The following is a 20,345-nucleotide window of genomic DNA, read 5'->3' on the forward strand; positions in this document are numbered from 1 at the left end:
CTCTCACAAGGATCATGTGTCCTTTGTAGTGGCGAGGCGACGAGAAAATTGAATTGATGGGTGGCAAAATTGCGCCCTACCCGGCCCGAGAAGGAAGAAGATTTTATCCTTTTCGTATATAAGAAGTGTCTGTATGTAGGACTTTACCTTACATTACATATACAACACAAAAGTGAACAAGCTTTGGTATACCTACGGTCCTGGTGTGAGTTTTATTTGTAAGTATAGTGTCAGGATTCAGGATTGGTACAGTGAGTGCAAATGAGGTAACAATTTGAAGACACTTTGCAAGGACATTATGATTTAATTTGCCCAGAGACAAAGACAGGAACTACAGTACAGGTATATTGTAAGTGTGTATATGTGCGAGTAGTTGTTGGTCCTTTGATGTGCGTAATTTCCTTTTTATCAATTATGATATTGTATAATGCAATTTAGCTATCTACTCTTTATGTCACTTGAGTTGATTTGACGAAATTGAGCATGAATTGATTTAATGAAATTTAGTCATAATGCAAAGCTATATGTATGTGTAATTGTGTTTTTGTAAGTAGTTGAATTGTCTATTTGCACTCGTATAAAACAAGGATGTGTTACCATGGCTACGCAACTAAATATATCCTTTTGAGATAATTTAAAGAGGTTATATGAGACATCAAGGAAAAGTCTTAATTTTCTATATGGTAGATGAGTTTCGAAAAATTATAGCTGAGCATTTCAAATGAATGTAAAGGTTATACTCTAGAAAAGATCCTTTGATGCATTTTAAGGAGGCCTTATTTACTTTATAAAGAATTGTTTAAAAGCTTGATAATTGTTGAAACTATATAGAAGACCAAAATTATACTTACGAAAGGCACTTTTTGACTCCTCCAATGCTTTGAATGTAAAATAAGCTGTCTTCGAATCTGGCGGTATGCGAAAATGCAATATCGAAACATCCTTGTAGGCTGTATATTTGAGCAGTGTATTTGATGGCAGTCGTACAATTAGAGTTTGATCCTTTGGAATTGGTAATTGATCCATTTTATCGACTGATGGAATATCATTTGTCACATCATGTTGTGATTGATGATTAACCTGAACACTCGCATAACTGTTACTAGTGATTATAACTAAGAGTATTCCAAAATAGACTAGAATTTGACTGTACATAGTGATGATTTGTTTTTGTTTTTTCTTTTTTGTCAGGTGTTAGGTTTTCTTTGTTGTGATTTTTGAGTTGAATTTTTGAAATTTTAAAAATAGAGTTTTGTAGAAAAAAAACAACACATCAACACAAATGATATCGTTTTTTTTTTCGTTTTGTTTGAAAAGTTGGAGGGTTAAGTCCCTGAAGTATCCAAAAACTATTTCATAATTTTTCTTCTAACACTAACATCATCATCATGTTGTGGCCGGAGGCGGAGTGGTGTTTGTCCTTTGGAGATGAATTTTGATTTTCTAAAAAGAAAAACTAAAGTTTATTTTGTTAGTTTAATAAAACATAAGACATATAAAGTTAATGATTTATTTGTTAATGAAAACATATTTTATGGGCTTTTAGAAATTATTTCTTAAATCTTAAAGCTTTTTTTTTCTTTCTTTTATTTCGGTTGTTTTATGATGTTTTGAGATTTCAGTAACTTATCAAGTATCAGTAATTATTTACAAAAGATGTTGTTACTCTTCCTAAGCTATTTGTTTTTTGAATAAATGTTGAGCTTAGAAATGGTATGCTTTTTGGATTTGCGAATATCCCACATTTGAGATTAACTTGTTTCTAAATTGTTTTGCATCATATTATGGTTTTTGATATTTTTTTCTTATGAAAACACTATTTGAATAATGAAAAACGATATACTTTACGAATATCCCAAAAAATGAGAACAGGTTTTCATTTATGAATATCCCAGAAAAACAATTCTTAAGATCTCTGATATAAACTTTCAACGGTAATCCAAAACTTTTTTTTTCGGAAAATCTCAAAGTTGAGTTATGAATAACGTCAACGATAGCCTAAGCTGCCAATAAACTTTTTAAGTAGAAGTAGCTTAATAGTTAATTTGTCAATGTCGGAAAAGATCTCACCGATGCAGTTGATGTCAAAAAAGATTATAGACAAGGCCATACACTGTCATGTGACTTCTTCAACACCGTTCTGAAAAGAATTGTGCAAAACTCAACCGTCAACACCAGAGGCACAATTTTTCAAAGATCCATCCAATTGCTCGGATACGCAGACGATATTAAAATAATTGGAAGATCAAAGCTTTATGTCAGTGGAGCGTTTTTGCGGCGAAAGAGGAAAAGATGGTCTAAGTGGTCAATGAGGACAAGAACAAGTATATGCTGTCATCAAAAAAGAACATTGAACGATGATGTCTTGGACAAAACATCACCATGGACAGCTACAACTTTGAGGTAGTTTTTACGTCTTTTGAATATAACACAGAGGAAAACATACGTCATAAACCATACAAAAGTTGGACAATAAATAACAATTATTGTACTTGAAACTTCAAATTCTTAACATCTGAGTCAAAATTCATACGGAGAATGTAATTCTTGCCAAGAACTGGACGTTGTGTTTCTGGATTGCTGGAAACAATCTTTCAAAACTCTAATTTATAAATACGGGCCCAAGGTTGAGTACACAAAGTTTTTACCTTTTTGAATTCCAAAAAGCTGCTGTACCATTGCAAGAAAAAACTGAATCAGGACCAGGGAAGAGAAAGAAGCTTAGGAAATCCGAAATACCAAAAATTTAAAATGCATTGTTCGAGTGGCTAAAAAAAAACTAAAAGAGTACCACGTTCCAGTTTCAACAGATCTTCTCTGCTGAACAAAATTTAAAAAAAGTTTAATTTGCGGTTAAAAGGAGCCCGGAATTTCAAAGCTAGTCAAGGTTGAGTACACAAATTTAAGCAAATGCATGGTGTTCGAACATTAAAAATGTGCGGCGAAATGTTGTCATGTCATAAAACAGCAGTCAATACATTTTTGAAAAAACTGCATGAAACAATACGAATCTCTTGCTCCACAGCACATTTATAATGCTGATGAAACCGGCTTATACTGGAAGCTTCTTCCCAGTAAAACGCTCGTTTTGTCTACTGAACATACAGCACGGGGAAGAAAAAATAACAAAGAAAGGATAATAATTTGCCAAAAAGGGCAGTGTTCCTTCTTGACAATGCAACTTGTCACTCCAATAAAGGAAAGCTAACTAGTTCTGATGGAGACATCAACCTATGAACCAAAATATTATAAATTTAGTCAAGGCATACTACAAAAAACGATAACTTAGTGAAATTATTGCAACAGAATGTGAAGACATTGCTGCTGGGATAAAAAAACTACCCTTGAGACATGCTGTAATGAACCTGAATTTGTCTTGGGGCCAACTTCCCCCTTATTCTATCGCTAAGTGCTTTAAATGTATACTAAACAGACTGTAAGAGACTGGGAAGTCGCAGAAGAATAGAACCTCAGTTTTGTTTGTCCGATCCTGAAAATCTTCTCTTCCGTAATATGCGAACGTCTAAAGCCCATCGTAAACAAACTGAGAGGTCGGCAAAAATAGGTTTAACGGTTAATGAGGACAAAACAAAGTACATGCTGTCGTCAAGAAAGGACCTACAACACTAACGTCTTAGTCAAAACGTCACCATCGACAGACGTAACTCTGAAGTAGTCAAGGACTTTGTCTACCTAGAATCCGCTGTAAACGCAGAAATCAACACCAGTGCTGAGATCAATCGAAGAACAACTCTTGCTAACCGCTGTTTCTTGAGGCTAAGAAAGCAATTGAGTATAAAATTCCTCTCTCGAAGGACCGAAGTGTTGCTATATAAGACCCTTATCATCAGAGTCCTGCTATACGGTGCAGAAGCATAGACTATGACAAAAGCGGATGAAAGCACTTTGAGTCAGTTCGAGAGAGTTCTTCGTGTGATCTACGGTCCCGTATGCATCGAAGGGTGCAGAAGAAGATGGAATGACGAGCTGTACGGGCTGTACAGCGACATAGACTTAGTCAGAAGGGTAAAAGTCCAACGACTAAAATGGCTAGGTCACGTTAAGCGCATGGAAACCAATGCTCCGGCCCTGGAAGTCTTCGAATCAACACCCACAGGACAGCGCAGTAGAGGAAGACCGCGGAACAGGTGGCGTGAACAAGTGGAAAGTGACCTCACCCATCTTGGAACGCGAAACTGGAGACATCTAATTAGGGACCGAGCTAGATGGTGAAGTTTGTTGGGTGAGGCCCTAGTTTACACAGGCCTGTAGTGCCACTTTAAGTAAGTAAGTAAGTCACAGAAGTGAAATCGACGAAGTCACTACAGCCCCTAAAATAACAAGCTCCTAAGGAATACAATGCACAAATACGCTGCTTGAGTACTCAAATCAAAATGAACTGGACATAGAAACGATGTCCGAAATTCTAAAACTAAGAGCAGTGGTCAAGAAAGGTCAATCCAAGCTGTTCGACAATCAAAATTACAAGTTTTTTTTATGAAGAATTGAACCGATTCTAATGATTTGTTTCTAGTTTTTTTAAATGAAGTGTACTTGCAATCACTTGTATTTTATTGATTTATTTTTTCCGAATTTAATAAATGATGAAACTGTGATTTACACAAATATTTTTAATGAGAATTGAAAAAAGTTACAGTAATTTGAATCCCTCTAAAATCCGAAAACGCCTTGTTTTAATTAATTCACATTATTGAGAGACTCGTGTACTATACATAGGTGTGTTCTAATTCTAAGAACGGTTTTGTTAGTGTATGGTCAACAGCAACAAACCTTACAATCTTCAGACATGAGTGTCTTCAATCTATAGGATTTTTTTTACAAAACACGGGTTTTTATTTAAATTAATTAAAGTAGTTAAAAAACTATCTTATAAATCGTACTCAATCCGTAAAAATAGTTAGTGTTTTTAGTAAGTATCAATTATTCAGATGTGCCCCAAGGGATTCATTTTGGTCCACACCTATTTTTTATTTTTATAAATGACTTGTCTTTTGTTATCAAGAAAGCTGAAGAACTATTATTTGTCGATGATTTTAAGATTTGTATGGAAGTTGAACCATTGCATAATTGTTTTTAACTTTAACGGGATGAAAAAAGTTTAATCGAGTGGTATAGCAAGCATTACTTGAGTTTAAATATTATTAAGAGGCTGGGATGCGACCCACACTGATAACTTTCTATCGAATCTGTAGATTTTTCTTGCTTAATCTAAAAAATATAAAAATAACCAACAATATTTTGCATAAAATAAAATAGTTTGATTTCAAAATTTAATTTTGTAAAGGAGATTTTTAGTTGAAAAACAATTTTTACCAATTTTAGCTGCATTTCTTAAAACAATTTATTTCTAAAGTTTTTATAAACAAATACAAAATAGATGAATGAAATTAATTTTAAGTCAATTTCTGCTATTATTCACGAGATATCGTAAAACGAACATCAATTGTTACCAATTTTGCGTACTTATTTCTGTATGTTTTATTTTTTTATGAAAAAAAAATAACGATTTGATTTTTATAAAAAATATACTAAACGTCAAAATAATATTTTCTGCGCTATAAAATAAGCTTGAAGCCAATATTTTTAATTTTTGAAAAGATATTTGAGTCGAAAGTAAATTTTTACTAACTTTTAGCAATGTTTTTTTAAGCTTTTTATTTTTTGTAAGAAAAACTGTCATTTCGATTTTTCTCAAAATTTTTCAAAATGTTGAAAACAATATTTCTTATAAAATAGAATTAGTTTGAAGTCATGCTTTAAAATTTTTAAAAAGATATTTGAGTCTACAATTACTTAAGCTTCAATATTTTTACAAACTTTTAGTAATATTTTGTTTAAGTTCTAATTTTTTGTAAAAAAGAAACATCAACACTATTTTTTTTATATATAAAATTATTTTAAAGCTAATTTCTTAATGTTTTGAAAAGATTCAATTTGTACCAATTTAGAGTAATACTTATTTTAGGTTTTTTATTTTTAATAAAAAAAACTGCCAATTCAATTTTATTCAAAATTTTAACAGAGATGTTTAAAACGTAAAATGTTATTCTTCGTTGCACAAAATTGTTTTGAAGATAAAATCAAATTTATAACACATTTTATTTGAAGTCTGTAGCCTTACTGAGTCTTGAGCTATGGACGACGAAAAACCTTCATGAACGTACGGACGTACGATTGTACGTACAGAAATCTCTCTTAAAACCTTTAATTTCGATTTTAGGGACCTTGAAACGTCGAGATATGTGAAATTTTTAATTCGAAAAATCGGACCAATTACAGTGACAGTAAATTCCTATGGGAAGTTAATGAAGTGTTGACTTTTCGATGTAAAATTATAAAAACATTCATCAGTTGAAAAATTTTTATGTCTGATCAATATGAAACCCATGTTGGAGTGTATTGAATCTATTGTCAAGTTTTGTATTCGTAAGAAATTTCGAACTACGAAACTATTACGAAAAACGTGAGTACTCAACTTTCGTCCGTTTGTCCTCGCCCCTACAAAATAAGGATTTTCTTTAAACTTAGAATTAAAGATTTTCGCGGTAAGCATTATTAATTTTGTTTTGTTTAGGACCAAACACAAGAGTACTCATTTTGTAGTAAAAGATCCAAAATCCGATTTTTCTGAAAAACGGACTTTTCTATATAATTTTCCCCAAAAAAATAGTTTCTCAACTTGGCTTCTTTCAATTGAAAAAATTATTTTTTATAAAACTGTTATTTTCTTCTTAAATGTTCTCAGAAACTAAAGAAGCGATTTAAATAATTTAATGATGATCAGAAATGTTGACATTTTTTATTTGTTTTAAAAAAATAATCATTTTCAAAAACTAGTTAGTATTTGTTTTATTTAACTTAAGGAAAACTAAATTTTATTACACTTTATTTAAAATTCACTAAACTCTATGGTTTTGGTGTTTCAGTTTGCAATATCACACAAATGAAATACTTAAAGCAAATACAATTGATAACTAAATGCATTGAATCTAAGTGATTGCAACTTAAGATGCCTAACTTAAGATGTCTACAAATGTGAATATCCTTCATTTAAGGTGTTTTTTTTTGTTATTTATTTCTTTTCTATCTTCTTTAGGATTTTAGAGCTCTAAAGTCAAAAAATGTATACAAAATATTATGTTATTATATTATTTAAGATATAAAGTGTTTCAATAAAGTGTTGACATTTTTCAAAAGCCTCACGACATTTTATTATTTAATTTTTGAATTGTTCTTTTAAAAAAAACAACAAATTAGTGAGTTTTAAAAATATGTATTTATTTTTGTTTGAAAATCCCAAAAATAACTAAGTTATTAAGTTACCATAACTATAACACATACATTCATAAAATTTTATTCCCAACCAAGTTCTAAAATTAATTAAATGAAAAATACTAAAATGGTGAAATTAGTATCCTTTGAAATATTATCTATGTTCTGTACATATTTTTCAACATTTTGGTGTAAAACTCATATTATGTTCAATCAAAATTTATTTTTAAAATAAGGAATTCGGCGAAGATACACATACGTTTATTGTTGATCATTATAGAAAATATAAAAATACAAACATACGTAAATTGAGATTTTTATTAAACCTGACTTTTCAATTGGTTTAAATTATAAATAAAATGTTATGAATTTAATAACGCGTTTTGTGTTTCAAATTTCATTTAATTTTCTATTACATATGGATGTATCTATGGCTGGTTTTATATATTTATAAATATGCACATTTGTACCTAAAAGTTGCTATAAGAGTGGCTGCAAGCTCTGTCCAATGCTCTATGCTCATCCCATGATGATTGCTCTGAAACCAAAAAACATAATAACCTTAATGGAATTGATTTTAATGAATTCACCTCTAAATCAACGTCATAGGTTGTTGAAATTCGATGAACAAGGACATTGAATACGACGACGGCAACCGCACGCATATATCGACGAACTCACGTATAGTACACTTAAAGCTAGGGCCAAAATAATAGGATCAACAATTTAATTATTTTTGTATTGCAATAAATTTAAAATTTAATCTTTTAAGTTTATTGATAAATATTTTGTTAATATTTAAGAATGCATTGTGTTTTAAAAGCCTTATTGCTTGTGAATCTTTTGGAGTTCATTTGATGCGAGCTTCATAAAAGGCCTGCCAAAAAAGTAGGAACACTTTATTTAATCTTAAAAAAACAATGCATTCCGACACAAAATTTTGATGTTTGTTGAAAGGTGTTGAAAAATCCTTACAATAATGTAATTATATTATTTAAAGAGCTAACTAGGCATTAATATTTTCCTTAAGGAATTGACTACCACATTTTAGTTACAATTCTCGAAAGATTCTATCTTAAATCTTAAACTCAATGGAATGGTTCTGAATGAGATTCAGATAGGTATAATTATTGTGAATACCACTCAAAAACACAAATGTTGCTTCTTTGAGCTTTATCATTACTATATGTGATTGTTATCCTGCTTAGAACGGCATTGAATGGGAATATTGTTTAAGTTTTAACAAACAACAACTTAGATGAGTTTTGGAGACTATTTAGTACGTCGAAGTCATCGGCTTGGGAATAACTTTGGAGTTTGGATAACCAAGTTTAGTGTATCAGTACAAAAGTCAAAAAAATGAATCAAAAAGAATGTAAATGCTGGAGAACTATTTGAAAAGTAAAGCTTTTAAGCAAGTTTTGATCAAAAATGAGTAACGAGGAAAATTGAAAATGTTATTTCTTATGAATAAAAACAATGTTGACAAGGAAGACGAAAAAGAAAATTACTTCACGTTTTCAATAGGATTTTGAAAGAAATGAAAGAACTCAATAACTTTATTTATTCACCACTAACTTGAGTCGAAAATTGGTTTAAACCAATTCTGTGTCATATTTCTTTTAGATCAATTATGAATCCTTAAAAGATTCATGATGAAAAATAAAACATCTCTGACGCAACCAAAGAAAATTCACTTTAAAAGTAATTTTTTTCAATTTATTAAGAGGCCATAACGTTTTGTATGTGAAACTAGTATTTTTTAATTTATTTTGCGCTGTCTTCTAAATTGAAAAAGAACAGTATTATTAAGTGCAACCATTATTCCATATACTATTAAACGTCAAGTTGTTTTCTGAACGGTGACCTTTAAAGTATGTCCAGACAAAGAAACATTTTTGAAACCGTTCCGAAACATTTCAGAAGCATTTAAAAAACGTTCCAGAAACGGAGAATATTTCCTGAATGTTGCCTTTTTGACATCTGCTTAACGAACATACTAAAAATAAAATCAAAAAATCATACAATTTGTTTAAAAATTCCGAAAGTGCAAATTATGAAAATTGTGTTGCTTGTTTAACACTCCATTTTCATGCACTAAACTGGAACCAAAAATGGGAAACAAAAATACTTTTCAGAAATGTTTCTCAAAAAACAACTCAGAAATTTGTCTGCAATGTTTCTAAAACGTTTTTTAAACAAATGAAAAATATTTCAACATTTAATTTTGTAAATAATGTTTCCTGAAATGTTTCTTTGGGGTGGACACACTTTAAGATTTTTGAAGTATATTATTATCTATAAAGTGCGTTGTTATGAATAATCTGTTTTATTTTATTATCAATCTTCAATTTTATTTCAATTAAGCAAAAACGGTGTTAGATATCAATGAAGTTCTTTATTCCAATCAAAGTGCATTCGATGCCATTATGTTAGGCCTCCACGGGCACGCTCGAGAAGTCCACACGCTGAACCCAATTTTCGACTGTTTTCAAGCATAAACGAGCCGATACTGCTTTTAAGTTCGTTATTCGTACGAAATTTATCAATGGTAGCTTGTTGGCATAGACCAGTGTTTCCCAACCTTTTTTCTGCTATGTCCCACCGGAACCTTTCCAAAATCTTCATGTCCCCCTTACATTTTAAATATAGACCTCAACAATTTTGAATATACAAACATCTGAAAAGTTGAATAAAGAAATCCAGAGAAAATAAGTAAACACAGTTAGATTGTTTTCAAAACATATAATCTAAAACTGAAATTCACGAATTCTTTTTTTTATCAGAAAGTCATTTATGGCACTAAATCCGCATTCCGTTAAATATGAAGAAGGGAAAGGTAATAACAGTTCTGTAGCATATTTGGTTGTATTGGGGTATTTGATTTCGGTTTCTTTAGAAAGCCATGCCATGGTTCTTTTATGTCGAATAAAGGTTTAATGGACTCATCATTTTGTATTTCAGCGAGTTCTTCTTGATATTGTACATTTGAAATATCAGAAAGATTCACTAGCATTGGTTGCATCATATATATGTCTGACATAATTCAATAAAGGTAACGAACCCAAATATCTTCGTTTTTGCTTCAACGAAAGTTTTATTTTTTCCTTGAAGTTGCTTATTTAATGTATTTAGTTTTTCGAAAATATCAGCTAAATAACTCACAAAAGCCTTACCATCAATCGTCATCAGATTTTTTATTTCTGGTTTGTCGTTTAAAAAATCACTGAGAGTATCAAAAAGTTCCATAAATCTGTTCAAGCAGTTCCCTTTCGAGAGCCATCTTACTTCAGTGCGAAGTATAAGTCTTACATAATCCTCATTTTGTTCTTCACAAAAAAGATTAAAAAGACGTTCACATTTGGCACTTGCTTTAATAGAATTGATACACTTTATAACAGAATTTAGAACTTCATGCAGAACAGGTTTTTGGCTGCCAAGTTTTCCCTGTGAATAACACAATGAACAAGAAACATTTTTGGGTTCTCATCTTTCATCAATTTTAAGCAACCATTTTTCTTCCCCATCATATTAGGAGCACCATCTGCAGCGCAAGATGATATATTTTTCAGGGGTATATTATTGAATTATTAGTAATCTTTAAGCCTACTAAATATATTTTTGGCAGTAGTTGTGATTTCTAAAGATTTGCAGAACAGCATTTCTTCATGAAAATCACATTCGTCAATATATCTTACATAAGTTAAAAGTACGGCCTCACTCTGTCTTAAAGTAGATTCATACATTTGCAACGAGAAATTTCTTGTTTTTAGTTTTTCAACGAGTTGCCTTTCAATATCCTCACTCATTTCATCTATTCTTCTGCAAACAGTATTGTTACTTAGTGGCATATTTTGAACGTCTTTGTCATCTTTTTAAAGAACTGTCTTCAGAAATGTTGATATTGATGGTTTAATTAAATTCTCTCCTATGGTATGACTTTTTCCAGATTTAGCGATGAGTAAAGAAATTTGGTAACTTGCCTCAATAGTACGATTGATATTTCCATGTTGAGTAGTAAATAGGGACTTAACTGTTCTTCTTTTTTCAAAATTTGCCTTCATAGTTTGGAAGAAATTCAAATTTGAATTTATATGGGCTTTATGTTTCGCCTTTAAATGTGCCTTAAGACGCCCTGGCTTCATTGATTCGTTGGTCAAGCATTGTTGGCATAAAAGACAAAAAGGGGAACGTTCATCATGAACAGCAGGTATGAAACCAAATTTAAAGTATTCCTCCGAATACTGCCGAATTTTGTTCTTGAACCACTCATTTCAATATGATCTATGGATCGAGGAAAAGAAATAAAATTATATATGTATGATTAAAATAAAAACGTTTATGTTTATATGTACCTATCTATGGGGAATAACCAGGCTGATAAATCAAAGTGACAGAAAACAACTGATTCATATTTGAAGGAAAGTGTCATTGATTGAAGTAAAGTTGGTAACAGTTGACAAAATTGATGAATTACAGATCAAGAGTGCGTTCAGAAATATATTTTCAAGGGTGGAAACACAAGAACCATAGATTTTTCGGAGAGAAGTCTAATGCAGCATAATTTTGAATTGCCCCCCTATAAAATCAAATTGCTCCCTGTGGGTCGTGGGCCCCACGTTGGGAAACACTGGCATAGACCATAGGTTTGAAAGGTTATAGTCTAGGCGTCAGATCGCACGACCGAGGCGGCCAAGCGGCTGGACCATTTCGTGAGAAAACACGTTCTCCAAACTTTCCAATAAATTGATTGTGACATTCGCTTATCCTCCACGTCCCTATTATCCAAGTGGGGCCAAAAATATTTGGTTGTCATTTAACGGTACCGATCCCCATTCACAGTAACATGACGTGATCATCACGGAAAATGAACGGTCCAATGACTCAGCCGGCCCATTCAGCCAGAAAAGAGGCTCATCGCTGAAAATGCTTTTTTTGGATGAAAATCCGAATCATTTTCAAGTTGTTGCTCAGTCCAATTCACGAACATACGAAGCCTCAGTGGCAGCAATATTCTCGACACTACGGGAACTTTTATGTCTCACTGGTACGGGAACAGTTTGAACTGTGCCTGGAGATTTAAATTTGTGCACTAGACGCTCAATCGTTGATCTGCTATTACAATTTTGACAACCATACATTGGATGTAGCGCTCTCAACCTTGAGAGGACACCGACTCCGAATTTCAGTAGTAAATTTTAATGATTTCGACTTGTTGTTGGCTCGTATATCGTTCCATCATACAAACCTTACTGAAGAGAAATGTCAAAAGAGTGGCAAGAGATATCGCGTCGTTTGCTGTCCCTGTCGCTCTACTTTTGTAGCGTCCCTGTTCAAAACCCTTTATATGCGAACTGTTCCAAATAGAATTCTTCTATTCAGAGAGTATTAGAGATACGGCCTTGAAATGTTGAAGCAATGTTTTTGAAATTTTAACACTAATTTGTTTGACCTCTTATCCAAATATGAAAAATTGTCTGTTTTTGCTATTTTAGTGTTAATTCGTTGACTTTTTGATAAAAACGTATTTTTAGGTAATTTTTGTACAAATGTATTTTGAAAATCATTCAATCTACAGATACAACTTCAGGCTTAAATTGTAGTTAATTTATGTGATGCAAGATTTTAAAACATGCTTGTTTTAAACCAATTTTTTCTTCAGGCTTAGAGATACCAATAAGCGAAGGAAGAGCGAAATTTGTCCATTTTTTGGTTCTTAGACATCTCGCGTTTGGCGCTTAAGGTTGGAAACTCGAATTATTAATTAGGCCGACCGACATCATAAGCAATTAAACAACATATTACATTTTAATCATGGTCTGATGTTATTGCACTAAAATTTGAGCTTAAAAATTAAAATAAAGCTGAATCTGTGTTTCACAGAAATTGCAATATTCTTAGAAGTGTTTTGCAAAGGCAACTTGAGTTTCTCTTAAGCAAATTCAAATAAGTCTCGTTTATTTGTGATTATTTTTCAGGGCTAATATGTGCTTCAAAATAGTTTAGTTTAGTGTTTATTTCATCAAACAAAGTTACAATCCTTTAGTGATTACTCGATAATAAAATAATAATAATATACGTACAAAATCAATAATGAATAAAAACAATAAATAAATAAATAAATATTAAACATTTCCACCATTAAGGTTTCTCAAAATAACGAGTAAATTGTTTTTAAATGAAAATCTACCAAGACAAAAGTCTATCATATCGCAAACAGAATTGGATTCTTTTAAGCACCTGGTCAATGGTTCATTAGCAGCATAATTTGTTCTGTGGAATGGAATGTTAAATAAATTTTGGTTTCTAAGCATCCTCGCAGGAACATTGAAGTTAATTAAGCTCAAAATTTCCAAACAATCAATATGATTAGTTAAAACATTACGAATAAACATAACTCCAGAGAACTTTCTACGAATATTAAGAGGCAAGATTCCAAATAATTTACACCTTGTTTCATAGGAAGGCATATGAATGTTCCAATGAAGGCTTTTAACTAATACCCTTGTAAAGCGTTTTTGAATTTTCTCAATTCTAAAAGAGTGAACTTCGTACAAAGGTCTCCAAATAGTATTGCAATACTCAAGAGTAGATCTAACAAACGCAAAAAAAGACATTTCAATGTGTGAGGATCACAGAATTCCTTTGAATTGCGCAAGATAAATCCTAACATAGAATTGCCTTTGGCAACTATTAAGAAATCAAGTTTTTGATCAAAAATTATCCCTAGATCTTTTTTAAAGGTTATTATAGATAAAAAGATATTATTTATACTATAGGAAAAATTAATTGATGTAGGTTTTCGACAAAACGTTATACTTTGACATTTAGCAATATTAAGGTGTAAGGAGTTAATCCAACACCAATTTGATAATTTTTGAAGATCTTCTTGCAGCAATATGCAATCTTGTTCAGATTTTATACACCGAAAGATTTTCAAATCGTCTGCGTACATTAGACATCTAGAATTTAAGAAAAAATTGGGAATGTCATTGATAAATAACAAGAAAAAAAGCGGACCAAGATGGCTTCCTTGTGGAACACCCGAGGTAACATTGATAGGCGATGAAAGAAAATTATTAATACGAACAAACTGAAAGCGACCCTTTAAATATGTCCGTATCCAGTTCAGCAAATTAGAATGAAAACCAATTTTATTAATATAGAACACATCACATCAACAATCTTTTATCCTATCTAAATGTAATAAGAATTGTTGTTCTCTACGGTTTAAATTTTGGAAATACCTTTAAGCTCATTGCATAATTTTATGCATTTAATCAGAAAAAAAAACAAGTTTTTGAAAATCAAAGTAAAATAACTAAATAATCTATTTAGATAGTGATTCATCAAAATTTCGCTTCACATTTTTTGAAGACTATTAAATATTATCTTAAGGTTTTCTTATAAAAGTTGATCTGTCTCTAAAACTAAGAAATGGTCCTATTTTTCGGCTAAAGCTGTATAAATGTGTGTATATTACCATGACGATGTACATATTTGCTCATGTTCCGGGTACATAAAATAAATATGAAGTTTATTTTTGATTTTATTGCGCTAATGCTAATGAGAAAGAGAAATTAGTTTTTGAATTCAACAACTGTTTTGCACGAGTATATGATATCGACGAAAGGACGAAATCATCGACATCGAAATCGAAACAAATACGATGATGACGAATTGCCATAATGATTGTTGAATGAGAGGATAATAATTATTTTTTAATTCAGTTTGTGGTAGGCCAATTATTTTATTATGAAATCCAGTCGTATGTGCAAACATCAAGCTACAAACACACTCATAGTGGGTCCTTTGAATATTCTATTTTAGTTGATATTATGAGACAATGGCATTTTATATTCACGGGAAATTATTTAATGTTATATTTTGAAATTGCAAATATCCTATCCAACTTCATAAATGGAGTTTTGTTTGGTTTCCTACCGCATAAGAACTAATATTATGAAATTTATTTAGGTAAAATGAAATTTATCATTTACTCATATATTCATATTTTGTATACTATATATCTTGACAAGATAGGAAGTGGAATTGAAAACTAATTGAATTTAAGTTGATTTTAAATAATTCAGTATTCTGCATTTATAGACATTTTTAGAATTTTAAACAGATTAAAAATGTATGCATATTGGCAACGCGTGATGATTTTGAATTTATTTGTTTGGTTATTTGAATTATTAATTAAGGGGTTTTAGGTTTGAAAAAGACCATGCAAAAGTTCCATAAGCTTTGTTTTTGTTGTTTTCTCTGATAAACAATTCAGAAAGTATTATTTGTACCAATTCTGAATTTTAGGTTTTCAGTTTAGAACATTTTTTATTTTTTAATGAAAAGATAACAAAAAAATTATAATTCTTACTCAAAAAAAGAATTTTGCATTGAAAATATTAATTTAAAATTAAAATTTTGAGTTTTTAATTCTTATTTTAAATGGTTTTTTGTTGTATGGGTTGCCAACATTAAATTTCACCTTAACAACTAAATAATGACTCATTAGTGTCATTCAAAACTTGTACCTTATTTTAAGTTTGAAATAAACCAATATTTCATTCTTAGAACTTGGGAAATCAATAAATACGAGAACTTATTATGTATTTTGTCAAGTCGTAAAACTAATCTAGTAGTTATTTTTTAGGAGTTGATTTGAAAACAACATGTCGATTGATTTTTTAATTGAATTTATGTTACCATTTTTTTATAATAAGCACACAATCAAGGGGATATTACTACCCTTATTATGCAGAGGCAGAGGTTTTAAAAGGAGATGTCGGTGCACATTGGTTTTGAATTCCTGAATATTGCAATGACTAGAAAGACAGAGTGTGGTAAGGTATTCCACATTCGCGTAGTACGGCTAAGGAACGAATCTCTGTATTTGACAGTATGGCTGAAGTTGGGTTTGAGGGTATGCTGGTGAACATTCCCAGAAGCGCGAGTATTATGGTTAAACTGTTGTTTTTTTGTTTGAAATATCGTTTAACCTTGATTGTACCTGGTCAATTCAATATTGGGGTCACTTCAAGGGATTTCGAAATAGGGTAGTTAAATGTATAAGAGACTCAAAAACTATTGAACTCCACAAAAGTATTATGGACTAATTAAAAAAACTTGAGTGCTATTGGAAACACTTGATTTGGAAAGTTTTGATAACCTTGTTTTTGCTTATCAAATGTTCTCTTTCTTCGCCTTTAACTGGAAGTAATGTAAGTTTCATCTATGACTTTTTTCCGTCTATATTGCGTAGCCCCTATAACTATTTCTTTGATAACCTGGACGAAAATGGTTGCCCTTCAAACTGGAAGAAAAGTTAAGAAAGTCCACGATCATAGTTCAAGTTTTCCAACCACTGATTCGCATTATTTTAGAGCTTCTTCTACCAGACATACATTCATGATAATCTAAACATTCATAAAATGTACACGGAAATTTCGGAAAACCCTGTAAAGAAACATAATTACAGAAGGGAATTCAATAATTTCGTTTAAAAAACCAAAAATAGACCAGTGCAACCGTTGTTTGGTTTTTAAAGATAAACTTGATGCCTCATGCCTCATATTTTTTCTACAAGAGAAAACTTAATGTTTTCAACATGACTGCTACTCATTTGCTGCCTTAAAAACCCAAAATAACATATTGTGCTATTTGGAATGAAAGGTAAAGTGGTCGATCTGGAGATGATATTGCAGCTACGATATTTAAAATATTGAATCAAATTATTTCAGATAATCCTTTCATTGAAATAAAAGAGAACAAGAATAAAGTGTTGACCACAGCTTTAATGATTTTGCGTAACAGATCAACATCAAACCTAGTCATTTACTAATTCAAGAAGTAGATTGCATTCACTTTTGAGACTCTTAAAAAAATGGAATTCCAAAATATTAAACTAAAAACCATGCAAATGCAGGCCAAAGATTTCATGGCATTTTTCTCTAACGCCTGTCAGGTGAATTTTATGACAAGCAGGGGGCACTAAATATGCATTTCCAACCCCAGAACCTCAACCTCAAGTACAAATATCAAAAAATCATTGCTAAAAGAAAAAATCGCACACCTTAGCCCTTATTCAAAACAAAGCATTAATTTAATATATAATTACATGCTTATTCTTCTTATGAATTGACTTTTTTGTAAATTAATTCTTAAGATTAATCTTTTATTTGTTATGATTATTAACTTCCCATAGGAAGTTATTGTAATAGGCTAAAATTGAAAATTTTACGAATTCAAAATGATTTTATCTGCAAAACAATTTTGTGAAACAAATAATAAGAATTTTAACATCTGGTAAAATTTTGAGAAAAATCGATTTGACAGTTTTTTTTACAGAAAATAAAAACTTAAAAATTAAATTTAACAAAAGTTGGTCAAAATTAATTTTCGACTCAAATATCTTTTCAAAAATTAATGATTATGGCTTCCAATTAATTTTAGGTTATAAGAAATATTTTTTTCAACATTTGGAAAAATTTTGACAAAAATCAAATTGACAGTCATTTTACAAACAATACAAATGTAACAATAAAACAATATTAAAACTTGGTACAAATTTACTTCCGACTTAAATAGCTTTTCAAAAATTAAAAATATTGTCTTCAAACTATTTTTATTTCACAGAAAATATTGATTTCAGTCATTTTTTTTTTATAAAAATCGTAGTTTTTCCTTAAAAAATAAAATATAAAAGAAATAGTACGCAAATTTGGTAAAAATTGATGTTTGGTTCTTGATGCCTCTCAAATTAATATCATTATTACTAAGATTGGTAACAAAATTGTTCGACTAAAAATCTATTTAACAAAACTAGGTTTTCAAACCAAGCGACTTCTTGATATAAAAAATATTGTTGGTAATTTTAGAATTTTCAAGAATAATTCAACTAACAACTTTTAAAACCTAACACGAAAAACTACAAACTTTTAAGCAAGACAAATAGACAAACGTGATGGGAAGTTATCAGTGTGGGTCGCATCCCAGCCTCTTTATTAATTTGTGATCTGATAATAATAATTGTGATTGTCATAAAATGACAAACCACATCTGTCTACCAACTCCTACCTCAACTGGAGATTGGGTTCCAACCCCATTGGAAAGTAGTTGAGACAGCAAAGAAGAGAGGTGGGAGAGGTGTTTTCACTAAGGCAGCTCTCCTTATCCAGACGGCAGCGGACGAATTTTCGAGATGGAATGAACGGTGGCGTCTACAGTATAAGGAACACCTTATAGGGCTTCTTCGACATATTCGGACCCAGGCCTGTAAGGAGCGGTTTATCCTAATTCCCATTCCTGGAGTTATACTAAGGATCTGGCCCTCCAGGTTGGGGGTTGTGCCGTCGGGGTGACTTCCTGGTCACGTAAAAAATACCTTTAGTTGAGAAGCACCAACAAGCCTCGGATACGGACGAATTAACTGTTGACAACCCACGCAAACGAAATAAGGACTGCTGCAAGGCAGATATTACCGCTAGCCAAGAAGTGCGATGGGACGGACTGGGCAAACGCAAACTAAAAGACTACGATGTTTGATACGGCGACTGCTACCGAGAACAAAGATAGCGTCTATTTGGGTGTGGATTTGTTGTTAGAACTAGACTCAGGCAAAAAGTCTTGAGTTTCAACAGTGTGAGCGAGCGCATCACGACAATCCGCATCAAGGCAAAATTCGCCAACATAAGCCTAATATTCGCGTATGACCCAACAGAGGAGAAAGATGAAGACACCAAAGACATATTCTTCGAGCTCTTGGACAAGACATATGAGCAGTGCCCAGGCTATGACATTAAAATTGTCTTAGGAGATTTTAATGCCAAGCTAGGTAGAGAAGACATCTTTGGTGGAATAATCGGGAGATACAGCCTGCACGACAATACCTCCGACAACGGATTCAGGCTGATTGATTTTGCTGCGTGGCGGTCGTTCTGATTGCTAGTACGCACGTCTTAATATCCACAAGGGAACATGGAAATCTCCTGATCAATCAAATTTCAACCACATTGCGATCGACGCACGACATTTCTCCAGTATACAGGATATCCGAACATTTCGAGGGGCCAACACTGACTCGGACAACTACCTCGTTGTAGCCAAGGTACGGCTACGAATATCCCGGTCCAAGCCTAAACAAGGAAATGCTGTGAGAAGATTCGACGTTAGACGGCTACAATGGTAAAAGACTGCCATGTCCTTTTCCGATCGAGTCTCTAATAAACTCTTAAGGAGTCCTATGCTGCCTGCATTAAGCATTGAAAACCAGTGGCAACATTGCCTTGCAGCCATCAGAGATGCCGCCTCTGAAGTGCTAGGTTTCACACGGCCACCACAGCGAAACCCCTGGTTTGACGACGAATGCCGGCAGACGCACGCAGCGAAACAAGAGGCATACAAAACGGCACTGCACAAAAAGACTAGAGCTGCTCGCGAGCTCTACGAGCAGAAGAGGAGAGAGGAACACCGGCTTCTTAGATGGAAAAAAAGATAGTATGAGAAGCGCGCGATCGAGGAGATAGAGGAATATCACAACAGGAATGAGGTTCGTAAATTTTACCAAAAGGTAAAAAAATGCCTCCCAAGGGTACCAGCCACGAACCGAAGCCTGTAAAGACGATCAGGGGAACATAATAGTAGAACCGCAGTCGATGCTGAGAATATGGAAAGATCACTTCTCTAAATTATATAACGGCGATGACGAACCGAATTCCGCTGTAATTGAGATAGAAACACTCAACCTCGGCGACGCAGATCAACAATGCCGCCTACCCGACCTTGACGAAGTTTAGATAGCTTTATCTAAACTTAAGTCAAACAAAGCTGCTGAAGCTGACGGCAACGCTGCCGAACTATTCAAAGCAACAGGCGATGACTTGGTAGGGGCATGCACCAACTCATCTGCAAAATATGGTCGGAAGAAAGCATGCCCGAAAAGCGGAATCTCGGCATATTGTGCCCGATACATAAGAAAGGAGACCTTTTTAAAAAAAATGTATTTGTTGAGCTTTTCAATTTTTATAAAAATAATCGATTTTTCCGAAAAT

The 20,345-nt window shown here is 32.3% G+C and overlaps 1 protein-coding gene across 3 annotated transcripts in view; it reads right to left on the reverse strand.

The window, feature by feature from the left end:
- The window catches only part of LOC129953695 (uncharacterized), a 248,377-nt gene that overhangs the window by 87,824 nt on the left and 140,208 nt on the right, over window positions 1–20,345 (reverse strand). For all 3 annotated transcript variants that reach the window (XM_056067035.1, XM_056067037.1, XM_056067036.1), the window contains one exon: window positions 852–1,443. In XM_056067035.1, the coding sequence (XP_055923010.1) occupies window positions 852–1,155 (304 nt within the window). In that variant the 5' untranslated portion in view covers window positions 1,156–1,443. The remainder of the gene's footprint in view (window positions 1–851; window positions 1,444–20,345) is intronic.

The sequence above is a fragment of the Eupeodes corollae genome, chromosome 1, assembly GCF_945859685.1.
Source record: "Eupeodes corollae chromosome 1, idEupCoro1.1, whole genome shotgun sequence".
Taxonomy (NCBI): domain Eukaryota; kingdom Metazoa; phylum Arthropoda; class Insecta; order Diptera; family Syrphidae; genus Eupeodes; species Eupeodes corollae.